This window comes from Trifolium pratense, linkage group LG6, assembly GCF_020283565.1.
Source record: "Trifolium pratense cultivar HEN17-A07 linkage group LG6, ARS_RC_1.1, whole genome shotgun sequence".
NCBI classification, from domain to species: Eukaryota; Viridiplantae; Streptophyta; class Magnoliopsida; order Fabales; family Fabaceae; genus Trifolium; species Trifolium pratense.
Window position 1 is genome coordinate 38,156,619 of NC_060064.1, and position 21,628 is coordinate 38,178,246.

The 21,628-nt window shown below is 34.5% G+C and overlaps 3 protein-coding genes and 1 pseudogene across 3 annotated transcripts; 2 read left to right on the forward strand and 2 right to left on the reverse strand.

The window, feature by feature from the left end:
- The first annotated feature begins 1,652 nt into the window (after positions 1 to 1,652).
- Positions 1,653 to 3,518, forward strand: LOC123892233 (protein LIFEGUARD 4-like). Its single transcript, XM_045942041.1, has 3 exons — positions 1,653 to 1,896; positions 2,886 to 3,052; positions 3,153 to 3,518. Exons 1-3 carry the CDS (start codon positions 1,653 to 1,655, stop codon positions 3,516 to 3,518), a joined length of 777 nt encoding a protein of 258 aa, XP_045797997.1.
- Positions 3,519 to 7,448: 3,930 nt separating this feature from the next.
- Positions 7,449 to 9,814, forward strand: LOC123890188 (protein LIFEGUARD 2-like). The gene is made up of 4 exons (XM_045939742.1): positions 7,449 to 7,937; positions 8,038 to 8,151; positions 9,182 to 9,339; positions 9,449 to 9,814. Exons 1-4 carry the CDS (start codon positions 7,700 to 7,702, stop codon positions 9,644 to 9,646), a joined length of 708 nt encoding a protein of 235 aa, XP_045795698.1. The 5' UTR covers positions 7,449 to 7,699; the 3' UTR covers positions 9,647 to 9,814.
- An 800-nt stretch (positions 9,815 to 10,614) lies between these two features.
- Positions 10,615 to 11,589, reverse strand: LOC123892234 (annotated as a pseudogene).
- Positions 11,590 to 14,481: 2,892 nt separating this feature from the next.
- LOC123890655 (ABC transporter C family member 3-like) lies at positions 14,482 to 20,938 on the reverse strand. Its single transcript, XM_045940299.1, has 10 exons — positions 18,602 to 20,938; positions 18,292 to 18,378; positions 17,575 to 18,213; positions 17,295 to 17,459; positions 16,885 to 17,179; positions 16,557 to 16,774; positions 16,013 to 16,318; positions 15,835 to 15,898; positions 14,675 to 14,914; positions 14,482 to 14,588 (listed from the first exon to the last, which is right to left on the reverse strand). Exons 1-10 carry the CDS (start codon positions 20,936 to 20,938, stop codon positions 14,482 to 14,484), a joined length of 4,458 nt encoding a protein of 1,485 aa, XP_045796255.1.
- Positions 20,939 to 21,628: the final 690 nt, after the last annotated feature.

Consider the following 21,628-nt stretch of genomic DNA (forward strand, 5'->3'; position numbering starts at 1 on the left):
ATTAAAATTGGGAATAAAAACATGTTTGAAAGTTCAGTTGATAGCTTCTAATTTTTTTTTTTTGAAGGGATTGAAATTCGAATATTTGAATTCTTTATTTTTTCACACTTGTGTGAATTTTTGTGTAAATAGTTTATTAAAATTGGGAATAGAAGCATGTTGAAAGGTTGAAAGTTCAGTTGGTAGTCTAAGAACATTTTTGGAGGGATCGGAGAATTCAAATTTTAGATTCTCTATTTTCTCGAACTTGTATGAGTTTAACCACAAAACTATTGAAGAAAAGGGGAATAGAAGCATGCCATATGATTGACCTTGAAAATAATAAGTTGATGAAGCAAATAATAAGATTAGGCATGACAATATAATTCATACTCGCGGGTGTCCGCCCGACCCGAACCGATTTTGATGGGGACAAATTGATTTGACTATATTGGGTTTGAGTTTTCCCCGAATTTAAAAGACAGGGGTGAGACGGGTAATGAGGACATTGATATACTCACCTCGAATCCGTCCCCGAACTCGTTCCGCATATATATAATTACATTTTACATCTCTTAAATTATATTCATATATGTTTGTTTTTATTTTTTTAGTTGACTATTAAACAAAGTTGTTTTTTCTATTTATATTCTTTGTTTAAAAAAATTATATTGTCGAAATAAAATAGTTTTCGATTTTTACCTCATTTTTTAATAAAAAAGTACTAAAATTCAACGCAAGTTCATATCGAGGTGAGACAGAATGGGGATATACCTGAAATCCGTCGGATCTGGGTTTTGGGTTTTACTTTTCATACTTGTTGAGAATTCAGACGGGTTTGGGGAAAACCCAAACTTTATGGGTTTAGGAAAGACAAAACTCGCCGGCCGTGCCCCATTTGCCATGCTTAAATAAGATTGACCTTGAAAATAATAACTAATCACTTCTTATTTTTATTTTTACGGATCACTTTTTTTTTTAAAGACAAATAACTAATCACTTGAATATTTAAAATTAAATATGGTCCATAAGATTAATATAAAATGAAGGGTGGAGATGAGATTTGCTCATAGAGTAATTTTCTTTTTCAATAAAGATTAAGTTGATACCTGATCCTTTTTTTCTTTTCTTTTTTTGAATAAATTGATATTCAGTCCTTCTTTTTTTATTTATTTATTTATTTATAACTAAATAAATAAATGTGGTCCACTCTTTTTATTTTGTTATTGCACTAACGTGTATATATTTGACTATTATGTGTGAAAACAAAAAAATCACTTGAAAAAATCACCGATATTATTGTGGATATTGGTATATTTTTACTAAATTATTGAATATATTTTTTACTAAATTATTGAGTATATTTTTTTGTAATAATTATTGAGTATATCTATAGATATATATTTTTCTTCAAGAAAAAAAAATCTATAGCTATATATTTATGTTTGAGTATTTTTTTTTTTAACTAAAAGATTGAGTATATCTATAGCTATAAATAGGGAATAATATTTGGTCTTTTATATCAAATTTTTATTCAAAATATTCACATAATTACATTCTATTAAAACCCTATTCTCTTCTGTTAAATTCTTTTCAAGTATTCGTCAAACCCAAAAAATAAAAAAATAAACAAAGAATTCTTTTCAAGGAGGTGTTGAAGTTTTGTAGTAAAAATGTATGGAATAAAGGATTTGGAGAGTTCGTCAAAAAATATAGATTTGGAGAGTGGAACCATTCTCCCAGTAAATTCTCAATGGCCCTTCATTCGTAAGGTATACTCCATCATCACCTTTCAGATGCTACTCAACATTGCGGTTGCCTCCGTCGTTGTTTTCGATCAACCTGTTGCCAATTTCTTCGCCACCACCACACAAGGCTTGGTTCTTTACATTGTTCTTATCTTCGTGCCCTTCTTAAGTGCGTTTCTCGTTCTGTTCTTTTTGTTATCATGATTTTGTTGATTATATTTTCATCATAATCTATGAAATATGGACACTTTTCGACTTGGACGTGTTTCTATGTCAGACACTCTGACACTGACGTTTATAACTATATTAAAATATGTTAGTATTCTCTTAATTATTATCGGTGTCAATACGTTAGTATTCGGGTGTTTATGTCCATATTTCATAGATCATAATTATTAGTTATTATTTAAATATGATTACTCATATCCCCCCCTCCAATTCCATATTTTTCCTATTAATTTGTTTAATTTTGCTAATTTTGCAGCATTATGTTCAGTATTCTGTTGTCATAGCCAGCACCCTGTGACCAGTCTCTTTCTTGCCCTGATCTTCAACATCACTTTATCTTTTCCAATTGGATTGACTTGTGCCTTTATAGACGGTAACTCCTCAATATTTTCTTGTTTTTTATTATTTCTTAGTGAATTGAATGATCTATGAACGAACATTAGGGGGACATTGCATTATATATATGTAGGGGTCGACGTTCGAATCTCGGACACTCTACCTATCTATCTTGATAGTGGAATTTCTAGTCACCAGTCTACTTGATAAAAAAAAATAATAATAATGTTTCATTAATATAAATGAGTTATAATTTGAGAGTAAAATTTGTTGCAAAGCAACTTAAAATCCGAGACGGAGGCAATATTGGATGAATTTGTGCATATATCTTAAGTAGATAATGAAAGGAGAATAGAATTTATTAAGTTGGGTTTTTTTTTTTTTTTTTTTTTTTTTTATAAACTTGATATAAATTCTTAGAAATGAGTATTGAGCCTAACTCATCCTCATAAAACCGGCTTGTAAGGTGAGGAATGACTCTAGTATATAAACACTCAGTCGGACAATCTCTCAACCGATGTGAGACTCTTAACATAAATTTCATCAATTTTCAATAACAATTGCTAATTTTTTTGTCCTATTCTGATTATGTAGGGAAAGTAATTCTAGAATCTCTCATATTGACTACTTCGGTTGTATTTTGCTGGACTCTTTATACATTTTGGGCTGAAATAAAAGGTCATAATTTCAGCTTTTTCAGCTCTTTGGTCCTATTTTTGTTGGGAGTTTTGTTGGATTTTATACTCTTTACCCTTATTCAGGTATTTTGCTCTCTATTTAGTGTTTAAATAATTTGTAAATTACTCCTTATAAAAGTAATTTTGATATTTAATAATAGTGTGATCTTTTTATCTGTTTTAGGTTCTACATCCATTGGATAAGTTGTCACATATGATTTATGGGTGTCTTGGAGCTATTATATTTTGTGGCTACATAGTATTCGACACACACAACCTAATCAAGATATTCTCAATTGATGACTACATTGTGGGTTCGACTTTCATGTATCTAGACATCATCAACCTCTTTGTCTATCTACTTGAGAATTTGTTTGATCTACTTTGTATTTGTCATTATGCTGATTGTAATTGTCTGGGTTGTGGCGATTGTTTTTATTGTGGCGATTGCGGTGATTGTTGTGGTGATTGTCTTGATTGTTGTTGTGATTGTTTTTGTGATTGTGGTGATTGTGGTGATTGTGATGGTTGCGGTGATTGTGGTTATTGAAAATAATAAAATTACTCATTTATGTTTTTTTTTGTTATATTGTTCATGCATCAAGTTTGTTCTTAATTTTCAACATAACCTAAAATGTTTTATACAAATTATGATGATGGCGTTGCAAAGAACCTGTAAAACCATCTCCATTCACAATTTCTCTACTATTATCACTGGTGCTGTTGTTAATGTTATTAGTAGAATCATGAAATAAAAAGAAACAAAAACATGTACTAATATAGAATCATGGAATATTGGTGTCATGAAAATTTGGCCGGGTTAATTTTGCATATTGGAATTTTGTCCTTCCACACAAATTGGTTATAAGTAATTTTCAATAGTTCAGGGGTGTATTGAATTGAGATTTTATATATGAGACAATTTTTGCAAAAAAAGTCTTTGTGATTTTATGAGATTTTGTTGAACTATATTGATTTTGTGAGATTTTAAAGACTTATTTACAATCAAGATTTTTAACATATGATTTGAATGGATTTTGAGAGATTTTTTTCAAAAGACTTTTTACAATCAAGATTTCATAATACTTTATATATTAGGAAATTTTTGTATATTAAGAATTTTTTAAAAGAATCAACAAATTTTAATAAAAGAAATTATAATTTTTTGGGAATCCAAATATTTAAACAAAAAAAACCTTAAAATTTTTTTTATGTATATACTTATTTTTTTTTTTGTTACAATAGAGAAAACAAAACAAAAAGACTAAACAGAAGCGAATGCTACTCCCGGATGAAGCCTATCCCCTGCGCATCAGCGAGCAAGAGCATATAGAGGTCACTTGGGGGCCTAGAGATTTTCACTAAAGAAGAGTCAGATAACGCACCCATCTTTGCTAAGGCATCCGCACACGCATTACCTTCCCGTAGCGTATGGTTCATCGCCACCTCCCAATCTCTAGCGAGGAGTTGACGAATACTAAAGACTTCATTAGCGAACATGTGATGAGCAGACACACCGTCCCGAATAAGGTTAACTGACTGAAGCGAGTCTGAGTAACATGTAACCCGACGGAACCCACTTTCCCAACATATGTGTAAGCCATGTAACACAGCCATGAGTTCTACGAATAAGATACTTCGAATATTAGCAGCTCCGTAGAAACCCGAAATAAAAACACCGTTATGATCCCGAATCAGACCACCGTAACCAACTGAACTTGTAGCGCCGAAAAGGCTTCCATCAACATTGAGACACACGGTACCTTCCATAGGTGGGGACCAAGATACTAAACGCGGGTTAACGGGCGTAGCTGCTACCGAATGCGGAGGCATAAAAGCAGCTTCACAGGATTTTAGCAAGGAATAAATCTTACCCATACTAGTGTGAGTATTTTCTCTATGGTTATTGAAGACAATCTCATTCCTTCCACACCAAATCACCCAGAGAGCAATGAAGAAGAGGGATCCATGAATCTTACCCATATTTTTATACCATGTGAACGTGTCAGCCCCTTGGGAAGAATTGCGATTAAAAACCAAACCAGTCAGATTCCACACTCGTGCTGCATCCAGACACGAGAATAGGCAGTGATCGATGTTCTCAGAGGCTCCTGCACAGCGAGGACAAATATCGGTGTTGCAGAACTGCGCGCACAGGAATGGATTCATGAATGAGTTGCCAGACAAAAAATTGAATATTTGCTGGGACATTAAGCTGCCAAATCCACTTCCAGTTGACATGATCATTCAGCGGTGCTGGGTTCAAAAGCCAATTATAAGCATCCTTGACGGAGTACATACTCGAACTCGAGTTACTCCAAGTCCAAACATCAGGCAAATTCTGCACTATTCTAGGTTGGGTTGCTGTGATAGCATTGACAACATTGTCTGGAAGATTAGTATACAAAAAATTAAAATTCCAGTTACCGTCAAACCAAACATCCTTAATCCTTGCGAAAGTATCCTGAATTGCTACATAGGGTACCACTGTACATAACTTTTCTTTAAGAATCCAAGGGTCATACCAAAAGCTTGTGTCGCCATTACCAACTTTGAATGTGAACCCATCTTTCAGCATTTGCACGGCCTTCGCCATTGAGTTCCAAATCACAGTCCCACCAGTAACAGTTACGTTAAAAGGCAGCTGCCCCTTCAGGTATCTATCGTTGAAGAGACTTACCCACAACTTATCCGGTGTTTGAAGAATCTCCCATATAAGTTTACCAAGGAGTGCTGTGTTATGAGACCGGGAACTTCTCACACCAAGGCCCCCATATTTGCGTGGTTGAGTAATTTTCTTCCAGCTAACCAGATGCATCCCAGAATCTCCGGTACCTTTCCAAATAAATCTTCGAATACTTCTGTCAAGATCCTCACAAACACTTTGTGGAAGCCAATTAATTTGCATGTGATATGAAGGAAGGAAGGACAACACTGAGTTCGCCAACACCACCCTACCAGGCTTGTTCAATAACCGACTCTTCCAAGAGGCCAATTTAGCAGTGACTCTGTCATACACATGACTAAAGTCTTGTTTACGGACCTGCCCATTAAAGTCTTGTTTCAAAACGTATATACTTATAATCACAAACAGTTTGATCAAAAACAGTTAAATAAACTTTTTATATATCAAAGACAGTTTGATCTATTAATATAATTGTAAGGTTGGTTTTGCATTGATTGGCATTTCACCAAACAACAGATTATACACCAATTTTAGTTCATTTAGACTATGGTACAATTTGGATCAAATCAACTGATAAATTGGTTAATTCTCGTTCCAATAAGCTGAAATGCTCGATTCGGTTTAATATTTAAAGATAGGGTCTTGTTAACATGTGCATATAGGGCACATGATAAGATATCTTAATATAGAAATTTAACATTTAATGATACAAGACATTTAATGCTTGAAAAGTTAAAATGCACAAATTCTAAAGCATTATTTCTATTTTTATTACCTTAACATGTGTCATATATGCACATGTTAACATTCTCCTTAAAGATATTCAATGTCTTAAAACAAAGCACTAAACTTACTTTTACGTGTTTTAAGATTTACACAAGGTAAATGATCGCAATACGTTGATATGCTAATTTTTTTAATGGAAAAATCAATCTTCTTAAATATTATATCCAGAGACCTAAGTAACACAACATTGTTATGCATGACTTTTTGAACTCTTTTTAGAAGATTCACATCCTCGAGTACTAGGAAACCAAAAGTGTCAAATGCAAATAATATAAAAATATGTTGATTGTCAGAACATACATGTTTTCTCATATTTGACCACTTTACTTGAAGTAAAACATGTTGTCCTACAGTAAAAACTCCAGCCGTCAATCCTTCATGTGAAGAAACTCCGGTTAATCTAAACATGCATGTTTTACTCATATCCACCCATACACCAAAATAGCTCAACCATCAAGCTGTCTAAAAATCAAGCTGGTATAATTGTAATGTGTGACAATAGCTCAACCATCAAGCTGTCTAAAAATCAAGCTATGCATGGTCGCAGCAAACATATTGATGTAAGATTTCATTTCTTAAGGAATCTTACTAAAGAGGGCAAAATTGAATTAGTTCACTGTGGAAGTGAAGACCAAGTTGCGGACATAATGACAAAACCGTTGAAACTTGAAGTTTTCCAGAAGCTTAGAAAGATGCTGGGAGTATGTGAAATTTCTGATATAAACTAGTTGCTGCATAGCATTTAGTTTAAGCTAGTTGCTGCATAGCATTTAGTTTAAGGGAGGGAATGAAAGAGTTACTGCATTATTAATTTATGTTAAAATAAAAGTCCTATTTTGTAGGAAAGATTTAGTCTTCAGTTTTATTTGATTTCCTTAATTTTTGCTATCACTTAGCTATTAGCCTTTATTTTAGGATAATGGGTTGCTTTCAGTTATTGTTTTTATCATTGTGTTAAATGGCTATTTAAGCCAACGTTGCTGATTAATAAAATTGCAGTCATTTAGTCCAAATTGTTTCTTGCTTTTAGGTTCAATTCTCATAAAAGTTCTTAACAGTTTTATCTTCCGACTTGTGTTTCTTTTATACCCTTGAATTTCTAATTTTGCCTTCCAACAAAAAAATTTCTAGAGATTTTTATTTTACAGCATATCAATTAAATCCATTGATTAAACTCAATTTTTATTCAAGACTTTGCATTCCATTCTAAATTCTAACACTAGAACCCTAAACTAGCGTTCCTTGGAAGAAGAAAAAAAATGTCTGGGAAAAGTGATGTGGAGAGTGGAGCAAGAACCCTTTACCCTATTATGACTGAAAGCCCTGAATTAAGATGGTCTTTCATTCGTAAAGTTTACACTATTATCACCTTTCAGTTGCTTCTCACCATTGCTATTGCTTCAGTCATTGTTTTGGTTCACCCTGTTTCTAATTTCTTCAAGGAATCCATACCAGGCCTTGTTCTTAGCATTTTTCTTTTCATTTTTTCCTTAATACGTATGTTTCTTGTTATGGTTTTTTTTTTTTTTTTGTTCTTTTAATTATTGTAGCACTCTTAATTATTACTATTAATTTGTTTGATTTTGCTTCCATGCAGTAATATGTCTACTATCATGTTTTCATCAGAAGCATCCTCTCAATTACGTTCTCCTCCTAATTTTAACAGTCTCTATGGCTATTCCCATTGGATTGACTTGTTCCTCTACTAGTGGTAATTAACTCCTCCAAATTCTTCTTCTTGTTTTTTTTTTTTTTTTATTTTTTTTAATTAATTTTTTTATTTATTATACAATAACTTTTAATTGTAACTGACCCTTAAAGCAAATTATCAGGCATAAAGGGGTGGGAATAGGTCAGGCCGGCCTACGGGGGCCTATGGCCTAGCCTACATAAGCTCAGGTCAGGTCAGCCTATTTCTTTGAATAGAGCATGCTCAAGCTTGACAAAGTCTAGTTCGGCCTAGCCTATTCCCACCTCTAGGCATAATGCATCTAGGGATCTTTAAGTTTTGCACTAGGTCTTTTAAGTTATTTATTTATTTTCCGGTAACAAACATGTCTTTAAGTTATTTAGGTAACACATAGGTAGGTACTTTAAGTTTCTAATTTATAGCTTTGATATCTTTCTGGCCTCCGTTACAAAAGTGGTAACATAACGGTTAATTTGCACTGAAAGCTCCTTCTTGTTATTTGGAAGCCAAAATGCAGTGTTTACTACCGCCTCAGCGTGTTTGTAATGGAGAATAACTTAAGGGTAATGGTGCAATAAATTAGAAACCTATTTGTTATCTAAAGAACTTAAAGACCTATCTGTTACAAACGTAAAACTTAAAGACCTGCCAAATTATTACTATGGACCTTGTCTGTCATGCCTTGTCTACTAAACAAATATTGGTTTTATTGGAGGCTTAAAGCTAGGGTTTTATTAACCTTACCTTTGAATCGACTCTGGATTATATCATACCATTGGTTTGCCTATTGGATCAATTTCTCCGAATACTTTTTTGAAGTGGAAATTAAAAGAAGAAAATTGATTAAGTAGATTTGTGATGAACTTGGTCTAGATTCCGATAGTTAAGAACTTTTATTTTCTTTTTGAATTTTTGGTCAATTATACTTCCTAGTGGTTAGACTCACACTTAAGTGTACTATTGAAGTAGAGAATACTGGATTAGAAACTACGATTGAACTACACTTACTAGACTAATTTTTTGTTCTAATGAGGCTGAAAATTGGATGCAGGAAAAATAATTTTAGAATCTGTTGTATTAACTGCTGCGGTCGTGGTTAGTTTAACTCTCTACACATTTTGGGCTGCAAGAAAAGGTCATGATTTCAGCTTTTTAGGCCCATTCCTGTTCGGAGCTTTGATAGTTCTTATTGTCTTTGGCCTCATTCAGGTATTTTGCTATTAAAATGCTTCTGTTTAGTTCTTCATAATTAATAGGTACATTAGCCCTTGTAATATTGATTTTGATATCTAATTACATTGTAATCCTTTTCTTGCAGATTCTGTATCCATTGGGAAAGTTATCACATATGATCTATGGGTGTGTTGGAGCTATTATATTTTGTGGCTACATTGTATATGACACAAACAACCTTATCAAGAAATACTCCTATGATGAGTTCATCTGGGCTTCTGTCGCCTTGTATCTAGATGTCATCAACCTCTTCTCCTTTACTATTTTTAGTGCTGGTGATTGAAGATAATTAAAGCACAATATTATCTTATATGTTCCTTACCTTTCAATTTAGTTTTGTTTTCTCATGTTTTTCATTTTTTATGAAATTATAACTATAGGTAATTCCTTAGCTTGTATTTAATATGCAACTTACTCTTGTTCTTTTTGGTAGTAATAGTTTCTGCAACAAGTTTGCTCTTCATTTTCAGCATTACCTGAAATTTTTACGTTTGCGAGTCTTGTCATTGAATGGACATGTAGGAAATTCTGTCTGTGATGTCAATTTTTGAAACAAAATTTTACCTGTCCTGTTCTATGTATGTAAACAGAAACTACTTGTGCTGCTGTTTTTGTTATTGGTTTTCCTTTCTCTAGTGGTGTTACTGCAGCAATATTCCATGTTTCCTTTAGAGCTCTAGCTTTTAATGTTATTGCTCCTTTGAGACCTACATATCAATGACCATTAGGCACATTTTATCCTTGTGAAACTTGAGATTTGTAATAACTTCAATTAACCACTTTGAATATAGTTTGGTCTAAAATACCATATCCAACTGCATATTCTATGTCTTAGTGCAAGTTTGGTTCTGCGACGTTAAAAATTGATTTTGCTTAAAAGCTAGTTGAATGTAAAGTGGTTTATGTTTGGATATATTTACATAAAAGAGAATTGAACATTAAATTTTAGTGAAAAAATCACGTTTAGACTAAAAAACAAATCTAGCTTTAAGCTAAAATAAATTATGAAGACAATTAATTCTACTCAAGAGCAACCAAATATGTCACAATCATTTATGGCCTCCAATCGTGGAACCAAAATAGGCTTAATGTTTTTTAATGTTCCTACGGTCACACGGGGACTGCAGTTAGGAGATAAACTATCTGTAATATCAAGATTTGTAATGCTACTCAGCTACTGCATTGACTGTATTTAACTAAAATTCTCTACAATGTCAAGAATAACAACGCTACAACAGTATGAAACATTAATCATTTATAATGCTCAACCATGAGTATAGTGATATCATCATGAGAACATAGATTCACAGCTGAGCAAACCACCGAAGCAAGGTGGTTGTGCTCAGCTCCCATGTCTGTCTTAGCCATTTCTGATCCTTGTTTGTTCTCGATGAGGCAGCTGTTGCAGCTGCAATGGCTGCTATAGCAGCAGCAACAACGGCCAAAATAATGGTAGCGTGCAGTTGAGCATTATGTGTTCTGCTTTCCTCTTTCTTTTTTTCTCTTCTTTTTACTTTTAGGTCCTGAACAAGCCGTGCTGTGCCAATAGCAGCATTTGTCCTTCCACCATTGAATAAGGGGTGAATGGAATTGTTTGTCCGAAAAAACTGCACACGCATTGATAGGATTCATAGGAATAAGCACAAGCAACATGGTAAAAAGCTAACAAAGTTGCTCATAGCATAGTTGAAATTTATTGCATACCTTAACAACATCATCAAATTCATCTGAATGAGAAATTGATGGACTGTTTGTTCTGGTTAATGAACCACCGCCAATTAAAGGCTCGCTGCTGTGAGATAATCTACCTGAAGTTAACCGTGACACTTCCTGTTATATAACATAACAAAGAAACGACATTAATAACGATAATGTCCATAGTTTGCTTAAGAGATGTGTTCATGTTTATATGTTTATTGTTAATAAAGAGTAATAAACACCTCTCTAGCAGAATGTGACATAATGTGCGTGCTCAAGGACAAGCTGTGAAGTAGCAGAGGAAGCAAAAGAGAACTGATTCTTAGACACAATTGAGATTGAGACCTCCTCAGAGACAGACTGGTTAGTGGTTTCTTCCGGAATAGAACTGTTTGAAGGAATGCATGAAGAAAGAGGTGGTGCACTCCATGACCTTGACAGAAACTCCATGGGAACTCGAGGACTCTCCGGCAAAGGGGTGCCTCCGCTCGAAACCAATTCAGACCACCAAGAATTGATTGGTTCCATATCAGCTGGGGCGAGCTAGTTCTGAATGTTAATTTAGAGAGGTACAGAAGAATCTATCTCGGGGTGTGTGAAGATCGGTGAAAATGTAAAATGAGTCAGTTACTTGCATAGCAAGCTAAGTCTGTTTTTACTGTTGAGATTAGTTAGACATTAACTGAAACGGTTAGATAGTGGTTATGATATGTTGATTGATCACTAGTATCTCACATTGCATATATAAGTGTGAGTACTTGACTTGTAAACTTAGATTTTGTGATCAATAAAATTTCTCTTCCTTTAGTCTCACTTTGTGCCTATCACTGGAATTTCTGTTTCTCTTCTGTTGCGCCTGTGTATAATTATATAGTACTAGTTTTGGCAAGAGGAATGAGGTGATGTTGAAGTACTACTTTGGCCAGGTTTAAATATTGTACTAGTAAGTCTGCCATATGTTCAATATATTCATTCTCACAAATTATTTATTGAGTTCGAGAAGTTAATGTTGTTTGAAGTTCCTTCACATACGTGTGCAGATGAAACATTACCTGCGAATGCGAAAAATTGGTTAGTTAGGTAGTTGGATGTTCATCATCTTCCGGCATAAGCACAGTGATTGCTTGTGACATTACATCAAGCAAATTGTCAGATAACCTATGAGCTGAGTGATGATGTTCTTTATTGTTATAGGTGTTGGCTATGTCCAACCCCGGCATGTTAAGAATGCAAAAACGATGATGCTTGAAATTGTACGTATGTTACGAAGATATTAAAATTCTTTTAATGCAGGGAAACTACTTATAAAAACTGTAATATTGACTATTGCGACGTTATTCAGCTTGACACTGTTCACACGTTGGGCCGTAAAAAGAGGCTATGATTTCGAGTTTTTAAACCCATTCGTAACCAGAGCTTTGTTACTTTTCCCCCTCTTTTCCCTCATTATGGTATTGAATTTAGGTGGTCCTACAAATTCCTTCTCTTATATACAGGTTTTGTTTTCATTGAGTTATAAGTTGTCACATATGATTTTTCTATGTCTTGCATTTATTGTAAATTGTGTCTGCGAAGTATATATATCATAGACATGCAAGCAACCGTATCAACTATCAAGAAGAGGTACTCCTTCTATGGTCACTACACTATGGCTAAGCATATCTTGGTTGTGGGATTCATGATGATCTTCTTTTCTCTGTTTACTATTTTGAAGCCACGGATTTTGGAAGATGATGATGATAATAATAATAATAATAATAATAATAATAATAATAATAATAATAATAATAATAATAATAATAGCACAACATCGAACACTGCACATGACACTCACGTAATCGAACCTGGGAAGGCAAACAGCTGCCGCAAATTCACCATAGCAAATGTTTAATTAATCAACTAATTCCACAATCTTTGGACTTATTCATTCCTTGACCAAAAACAATGCTGTTTCAAATTTTCCTATTCCAGGACCATTTTGGTCCATAGTAGATGCTGCATTGTCTTTGACATTACATCAAGGAAATTGTCTGAGAGCCTATGAGCTGAGTGATGATGTTTACCTTCTTGTTATATGTGTTGGCCATGATTATGCCCGGCATGTTAGGAATGCAAACAATTTTTCAGAAGAACCCTTTTTCAACATGCAAAACACACAACATTGTTGTTGTTGGACACAAAAAGCATTATTCACAGCAACAGACGGAAAAACTATCACTCGTGAGTCAGATAGGACAACAATAGACAGAAAAACTATCACTCATGAGCATTAACCCATCGAGTCAGATAGGACAACAATACACAGCAAAACTATACATAAATTCGAATAGAACCACAATAGACGGAAAAACTATCATTCGTGAGTTTTGACACTGCTGAATTCAAACATATTAACTCATGCAAACAATTTTTCCCCAACCAGTACTAAGCTCAGACCATGGTTCTTCTGAATTATCTGACGTTATAAAACAGGCAAGAAAGGGTTCAAAACTAGTTCAATCTATCAGTGTCAATCGATATAAATCCAGTTACTACGGGCATAGATATAAAGGCAAATATAAATTAATAAGCTACATAAATGATTTTTTTTGCAACCACTCATTTCTTTTTTTCTATCAGGTAGATTAGGTCCATGATATAACTTCATTTAAATCTGAATTTGTATGCCAATGCTGAAATAGAAGATGTTCATGTGAAAACATAGCTGAAACTCCATGAATGAGCAATGAGTGTGTGTGAGGGAAGAAGATGAAACAGAGAATAGGCGCAAATTGAGCCTAAGAGCAGAAAAATTCATTTCACACAACTAACTTGTTGCAATGCAACGGTTAATCAATTGTAAAGTCCAGCTCATATGTGAAACTCAGTTAACTTGTAACTCAAGTAACTGAGTTTTGCTCAATATCTTTCACAGAATAACAGTTCACTATAGTGTAATATGTATATTTTTTGTGTCTACCTAGTACCTACTGTCTTGAGTGTTTTCAATATTGCTACAAGTTTAAAAACAAAGTTATGACCTTTTATAATTGTAGGCCAAAAGTCACTATCTTGACAGATTCAATTATTCAGGATTGTGTAAGTCTAAGAAAATACACACTGCAAACCCAGGTAGAATACGATGGAACCAAGATGAAGTCAATATTGACAATATTTTAACATATAATATAGTTTAATATGTGATAAATGATAATGAGATTCATGAACAAAATTCTATAAAAAGTTATAGACAAAGAAAATGTCGACATATGGAAAGACGCAACTATATCGAACTAATTGGATATGAAGCTAATTAGATATAAATGAGTTTTTCAATTGAAGAAGTAATGCAAACCCTATTAACAAGATACTTCCCCCTCCCCAAAAATATTCATCTTCACCAAGAAACTTCAATTTCGGACGGTACTGATCAAGAGTTTCTCAAAATTTTGAGTTGGACCTCATGGTATACTCTGCAACAAGCTTACCAAAAGATGATGACTTATCCTCAAGCAATGTGGTTGGGGAGTCATACTCCTCAATAAGTCCTATAAACCAATACACAAGAAAAATCAGAAAGAAAAACAAAACAAGGACCTCATTTTAATAAAGAATAACAGCTTTTCTTCCTAACCTTGACTAAGAAGTAGAACCATATCACTGTCAAGAACAGAAGTTATTCGATGTGCAATGGTAATGACGGTAGAGTCCGTGAAATGCTGCCTAAGAGTTTGTTGAATCAAATTATCTGTAGCTGTATCAACTGATGCAGTGGCTTCGTCAAGCACCAAAATCTTGCTCTTCTTAAGCAGAACCCTACCTAGGCAAACCAACTGCCTCTGACCCATGCTCCAATTCTCACCATTTTCACTGACTACAGAACCATCAACTTCCACGTTAGCTAGCAATAGGTTCAAGAGTAGAAAGAAATACTATATACTCCTTATGGACTTTGTTGTGAATTTGGATTGAATCACACCAATAAAATACTTGATGTGTGGAGCAAATAACGATTAAGCAATCAAATAATGAGATCGACAATAATAATCAGAAATCAAAAGATAAAGCGATAAAGAAAAGGAACACAATAGAATTGTTTACCGAGTTCAGTCAATGTGACCTACTCTGGGGGAGAGAGAAGCTCTCCAATCCACTATCAAATGATGTTCTTGATTACAATGAAATCTCACAATAGAGTTACAAGAATTAGCCTTGATCCTAATTCTACCCTAAGCCCGAATTTCTTCCCATGACCAAGAAATTCAATATGAAAGTGTTTCCCAAGATGATAGAATGATTCCCCCGACCCTAGAGTCTTCCCAAGATGATCTCTTTTAACCCTAGTCTGTTTGTCGGCTTTAGAAACCCTAAAATCCTCTTACCAAATATCAGAGAACCTGACATATATATATATATATATATATATATATATATATATATATTACTGCGTAATTTTCGCCCGGGGCAAAATTTTCGTCTGGGGCACAGGAATTTTCGCCCGGGGCGGAAAAACAGAAACTTAGCTCCATTTTGACAGCAACTTGCGCCTGGGGCGAAATTCTTCCGCCTGAGGTGCCAAAACAGTAACCTTTTTGTGTCTTCCTCATTTTCAAGGCAATTTACAACAGACTTCAATATAAGTAAAAAGGTTGGTCTAAGTTTACTATATACTCTATTTGAATGTAAATGCTATATACAATTTTTGGCCTAAATTTGGAACTTAATACGTATACCATTTTGCTTATATTTAAGTCCGAAGGGAGTATTTATGTTCAGCAAAAATAGAAGACAAACCTGAAGAGTCGAGCCTTCCTTCTTTCTTTCTAACTTCATCTCCTAGTTGACACTTATCCAAGGCCTATTTTAAAGGTAAATCAATATTTAAAGATCAATTTCAAGTCTAAAATTTTGGTTAAAACCATGTATCACTGTCTTTGCATTTTTTTCAACAAATAAAAGAACACAAACACACCTCCCAAATTTGTTCATCAGTGTACTCTTCAAGGGGGTCCAGATTACTTCTCACTGTCCCCTCAAACATTGTTGGATCTTGCGGAATAATGCTTAGTCGAGACCTCAAGTCATGCAGTCCGATTGTAGAGATGTTGATGCGGTCAATGATAACTTCCCCAGCAGTAGGTTCAATGAGTCGGAAAAGTGTTTGCATAAGAGTTGATTTGCCACTACCTGTTCTACCAACAATGCCAGTTTTCAATCCTCCATGAAATGTGCATGTCAGGCCATGCAACACGAGTGGAAGATGTGGAGCATATCGAACCTTCATCACAGACAACAAATCATTACAAATGTTGAAATGGATCAGAAACATCTTATAAAAAAATTTATGCTATGAGTATGTTGTATCCAGAGCACAACAATTCATAAGCCAATTTCTAACAATTTAGGAAAAGAGAACCTTAGCATGAATTTCAAAAATCAATTGACTGCAAAATGAAAGAAAACAGAACCAGAAACATATTTAAAAGGCATCAACATGGAGAAAAAATTGTAGCTACCTGCAAGTTCCGTATATCAACCTTGCCATATGCGGGCCAAGAAGGATCTGGCCTATTTTCTTCTTCTGAAACAAGGGGAGGCTCACTAGGAATGGTTGTATGTTGAAGTATCCTTTCTACCGATATAATGTTGTTCTCCAAGTTGCAAAGACTCCATATCACCGTATATGTTATCGCGTTTATACTTAGACCATAGGTAACAGCTAGACCAGCAATGCCTTCAAAAATCAGACAAATGACACAAAAGAGAAACAATTATACACAACTTCTCATGACACAAGCAGGCTAAATTTTGATTGATATATTATACCAAACTTGAATTACGTACCTGGATTTATGATTCCAGGTGGGATTGATATCAAGAATATCAAGGAAAAGGCAAATGTGATGGAAGACAATATATCTAAGCGGAGACCTAACCATTCGATAGCAACAGCCATGTTGAACTTTGGTCGAGAATACCCATCAACCAGTTTCATATTTGTTTCAAGAAATCTTGACTGTTGATCAAAGCTTCTAATGGTTGAAGTACCGGAAATTGTTTCCGCAAAGTGTTGAATGATTGGGGCTCTGGATACTCCAACTAAACGTGACAGTTCACGGCCTGATGGTAAATAATATCGCTGCAGATTACAAGTTCCAAAAAGTTGTTAGTCATCACCTTATACTATTATAGAATGGAGCAGATTTGCAACAAAACAAAAAAATGGTATAGAAAGCCGATGGTCCAAATAATACCTGATACCAAATGCTGACTGCTATCACAGGTACAAAGACAATGAAAACTTGCCATGCAACATGAGACATCACTGCTATAATTCCCAGAAGCATGATCACATTAAAGGCAAATGCGCCAATTTTATAAGGAATGTCGGCATCCACTGCACTTTGGTCAGTAGAAGCCTGAAAGACAACAAAGAAGAAGAAAACGATAAAAAAAACAAGGGACAACGTATTCCATAGGTATAGTTATTAAAAACAACTGACAAGAAACAGAAAAATCGGAGGTATGACATACTCTATTAAGGATTCGTCCACTTGGAGTAGAATCGAAAAATGACATGGGGGCGCGAAAGATGCACAAGTGCATTTTATTGAAGAGTATAGTAGCTGTCTTATAACCAACTGTAACAAGTAACAATTCTATAACAAGAATGCATAAAGAACTTCCAATGGCCAAAACGACATAGACTTCAATAAGAGTTGTTTCTTCAACAGGTGGCTTCACATCTGCTGAGATGGGAGTTTCCCACACCATCCAATAGTTGCTTCCAATTTGAAGAACTTGAAAAAGAATCTGAGCCAATAATATGAACAGTACGAAAGCTCCTCCATATGCAGTTGTGATATACTTCCAATAGACTGAAAACCCAACTTTACCTTTCTCCCTTTCTTCTTCTTGAACAATTTGGCCTTTCGGTTCGCCTTTATCATTTGCATTACCATTTTGCACTTCTTTGTTTGCCTCTTCATGAGTGCCAGAGATATTTACATCTTCTTCTAATGTACTAATTTCATTTGAGGTTTTTCCTCCATCCAATGATTCAAGTGTAGACAAAGCTTCTCTGTGTGCCCCAACAAGTTCCATAAAATCGGTTCCAATATTAAGAAGCTCGTCATACTTTCCGCTTTGAGTAATTTTTCCATCTTTCATGACCTACAAGGGCCGAAAAAAAGGTTAAAAGAAAATACATCATTTCAAAATTATGACAATTGAATAACAATAAATACTCACCAAAATAAGATCAGCAGTAGGTAAAAACTCCACTTGATGAGTAACATAAATCACTGTTTTTGAACTTAAAACACCCAGCAAACATTCCTGCCACACACTTAAGCAAATAATTTCACCAACTAAAATAATTACGTAAGTGTCATGCTGTTTGAACTAACTACATTTCAAAAGTCTAAAACAAAAAACTAGTTGTACATGGTTATCAAATCAAGATTCAAATCGTGAATCAAAAGACATTTTTTTCTGAATCATGAATCGAGGAAATAGGCAGTTTAAGTTGCACATAATTAACAAACACAAAATGAGTTACCTTAAAAAGATGAGATCCTGTATGAGCATCCACAGCACTAAAAGGATCATCAAATAGATATATATCAGCATCTCGATAAAGAGCACGAGCAATTTGTATTCTTTGTTTCTGTCCACCACTCAAATTAGTTCCACGCTCGCCTATAACCGTCTGATCACCAAATGGCAAGATTTCCAGATCCTTCTTCAGGGAACATGCTTCAAGTACCTTCTCATACCTTTCCCTAACCATGTGTTCACCAAACAATATATTATCTTCTATCTTCCCACTTTGAATCCATGGTGATTGAGCAACATAGGCCTTTGTTCCACAAACTTTAAGGATACCTGATATCTTTGGTAGTTCTCCCAATACACATGAAAGTAAAGTAGACTTGCCCGATCCAACTGTACCACAAACAGCAACCTTCATGCCATGAAAAACTTTGAGGTTTATGTTCTGCAAAGTTGGATTAGGTGAGGATAAATCCCAAGAAAAATTCCCATCAACCACTTCAATTGAAGTATCAGAACTACCCGGAGGAAGCTTTTCGACAACATCAGACTGCAAGTCATCAAGATGAAGGAACGACGCGATCCTATCAAGAGAAACTTTAGTTTTTGCTGTCATTGAAATTAAATCAGGAAGACTATAAATAGGCCCTTGAAGAATCCTGAATGTTGCTATTGATGACAGAATCTTCCCTGATTCAAGTGGGATCCCTATGAGCATACAAGTACCAAAAGTAACCACAGATATAACTGTAGATGCACCATAATAGAAAAATTGAGTCATAGCTGAAGTATAAAGAGATTTTTTCAACCAGCCTTGTTCCGCATCCCTGAGCTCAATTATTTTAGATAGAAACTTCATTTCCCATCCTTGTAGTTTGAGGATCCTCATGTTCCTTAAAGTTTCAGACGTGCTCTTCATTCTAGTATCCTTTGAATCCATCAACTTCTTTTGAAACTTCCCTTGCAATGATCCCAACGGAACATTTGCCAACATAACAATTATGGTTGTAACAAGAGAAGCAATGGAAGCAAGTCCAACGTTTTTATACAAAATCAACAATGCCAACGTAACTTCCAAAACTACTATCCACCCATCATGCATGTACCAAGTGAAAAAACCAACTCTTTCGACATCAACAGTAATGAAATTGGTAATTTCTCCAGAAGTGTGACACTGCCTTGATTGACAAGAAAGTGTTAAGGTTTTTTCATATATCATAGTCACAAGCAGTGCTCGGATTCGAACTCCGTGTTGCTTCAACTTAAAGTACCAATGCTTTTGTGATAAGCATTTCACAAGCTGTGAAAATATAAAAGCAGAAACCAAGACATAGCCTTGATTCTCATATAGCCTTTTTCCACCAAGGTATTGAACAAAAGAATCAATAAGATAAGGACCAACATAAGAAGCACAAGTGTTTATCAGTGCAAGAAAACCAGTGATAAGAATCTCTTTCCACCCTAAAATTATCAATAACTTAACCAACTTAAGTGTGGTTACTCTATTGATTGCACCACAATCAGCTTCAACTTTGTCTCTGAAAATTGGAAAAGCTCCCGCAGCACTATCTCGACTATCTAGCTGAGGAAGATCCTCGAGGTCTAGGGTCTTCTTATTTCCAAATGCTATAAGTGGACCCACCCAAGATAAGGTAAGAAGGCTCAAAATTCCAGCATTTGAATAAGGAGTAACAGTATCACTCCCTTTAGTCTCTCTTAACTCTAAAGCATTACCATAATTACCATTCAAAAGAGGCTCTTGAAGAGTTCTATCACCTTCATTTTTCACACAATACCCCACATAAAAAAACAACAAACTAACACAAAATGAAACCACAACAGAAACCATACATTGAACCCTTAACTCAATATGATTTTCATACAAAACAACAATGTCAGTCACAAACCAATAACAAGAAACAAAGAGATAAAAAACACACCAAACTCTAAAAAACAATGGAAACCTTCTTTTTCTTTGATCTGAACTGAACAAAAAGAAGAACCCTTTGTGGATACAAACACAAACCACACACCAAGTAACTGTTTTGAGAACTAAATCAAAAAGGGTAACAACATTTTCTTCTGACCAAACACTTGTATACCAGTAATCAAAAAGAAACAAAACAAAATTGAAAGAAGAAAAAGCAATACAACAAAACTTTGTGACATTAAACCAATTGCTAGTGCTATTTGGTGTCTCATTGCACTCATTGATTACAGCACAAGTTTTGATTTTTTTCCAAACCCATGAAACTAAAATCGCTAAAAGCAATAGTATATGAAGTATAATAGATAACCCGTGAAGAAAAATGGGTTTTTGAAGAAACTCAGTTTCAAGGTTCATGAGTGAAGTAGAAGACAAAACAAAGAAGCTATACGATGAAACAGAGAGAATAACATAAATAGAGACAAAACAATGAGAGATATTGAGAAAGAGACACCTGTATCACGATCTGCTATAATATCTGCGTCGTGTAGTTTTACGCCGTAATCAATCCAGACCGTTGATTTGAGATCAAACGATCTACATTATATAATCAGTTTCTCACAGTTAATTGATATCAGACGTTTATTTATATCGGACGGCGAAGAAGTGATTGCGTAATCTGATTCCGAAGGTTGCGTAATCAGTTTCTCACAGTTAATTGATCTCAGACGTTTATTTTATATCAGTTTTTCATGATTCCTTTTTAGTTTTTTACTGCATAAATAACATTAAATTCGTTTAACATTAAATTGAAACTTTGAAAACCTATAATGACCATAAATATTGATTGATTAGATTAATTTTTTGGAACATAATTGAGATTTTTTTTCAACAATTTCTACTGACATTCCGCGTTAAATACTGACTAAAACTCCATTTTTATTTTATGAATTTAACAAATGTTGTGTCAAATCCAATTTAGAGATTTCTATCCGTTAATCGTTAGTTGGTTTAGTGGTGATTAGTGCTGGACTTGGTAAGAAGGATCACGGTCCGATCTCACAACTGCGATCGTGAGAGGGATGAAACCGCTTTGATACTAAAACT

Coding starts and splice junctions, on each gene's coding strand:
- LOC123892233 (XM_045942041.1), top strand. CDS start 1,653: ATGTATGGAATAAAGGATTTGGAGAGTTCGTCAAAAAATATAGATTTG. Junction 1,897..2,885: donor TATCTTCGTGCCCTTCTTAA/GTGCGTTTCTCG, acceptor CTGATTATGTAG/GGAAAGTAATTCTAGAATCT. Junction 3,053..3,152: donor TACTCTTTACCCTTATTCAG/GTATTTTGCTCT, acceptor TATCTGTTTTAG/GTTCTACATCCATTGGATAA.
- LOC123890188 (XM_045939742.1), top strand. CDS start 7,700: ATGTCTGGGAAAAGTGATGTGGAGAGTGGAGCAAGAACCCTTTACCCT. Junction 7,938..8,037: donor TTTCATTTTTTCCTTAATAC/GTATGTTTCTTG, acceptor GCTTCCATGCAG/TAATATGTCTACTATCATGT. Junction 8,152..9,181: donor GACTTGTTCCTCTACTAGTG/GTAATTAACTCC, acceptor AATTGGATGCAG/GAAAAATAATTTTAGAATCT.
- LOC123890655 (XM_045940299.1), bottom strand. CDS start 20,938: ATGAACCTTGAAACTGAGTTTCTTCAAAAACCCATTTTTCTTCACGGG. Junction 18,379..18,601: donor CAGGATCTCATCTTTTTAAG/GTAACTCATTTT, acceptor AGTGTGTGGCAG/GAATGTTTGCTGGGTGTTTT. Junction 14,589..14,674: donor GGTTCTACTTCTTAGTCAAG/GTTAGGAAGAAA, acceptor ATTGGTTTATAG/GACTTATTGAGGAGTATGAC.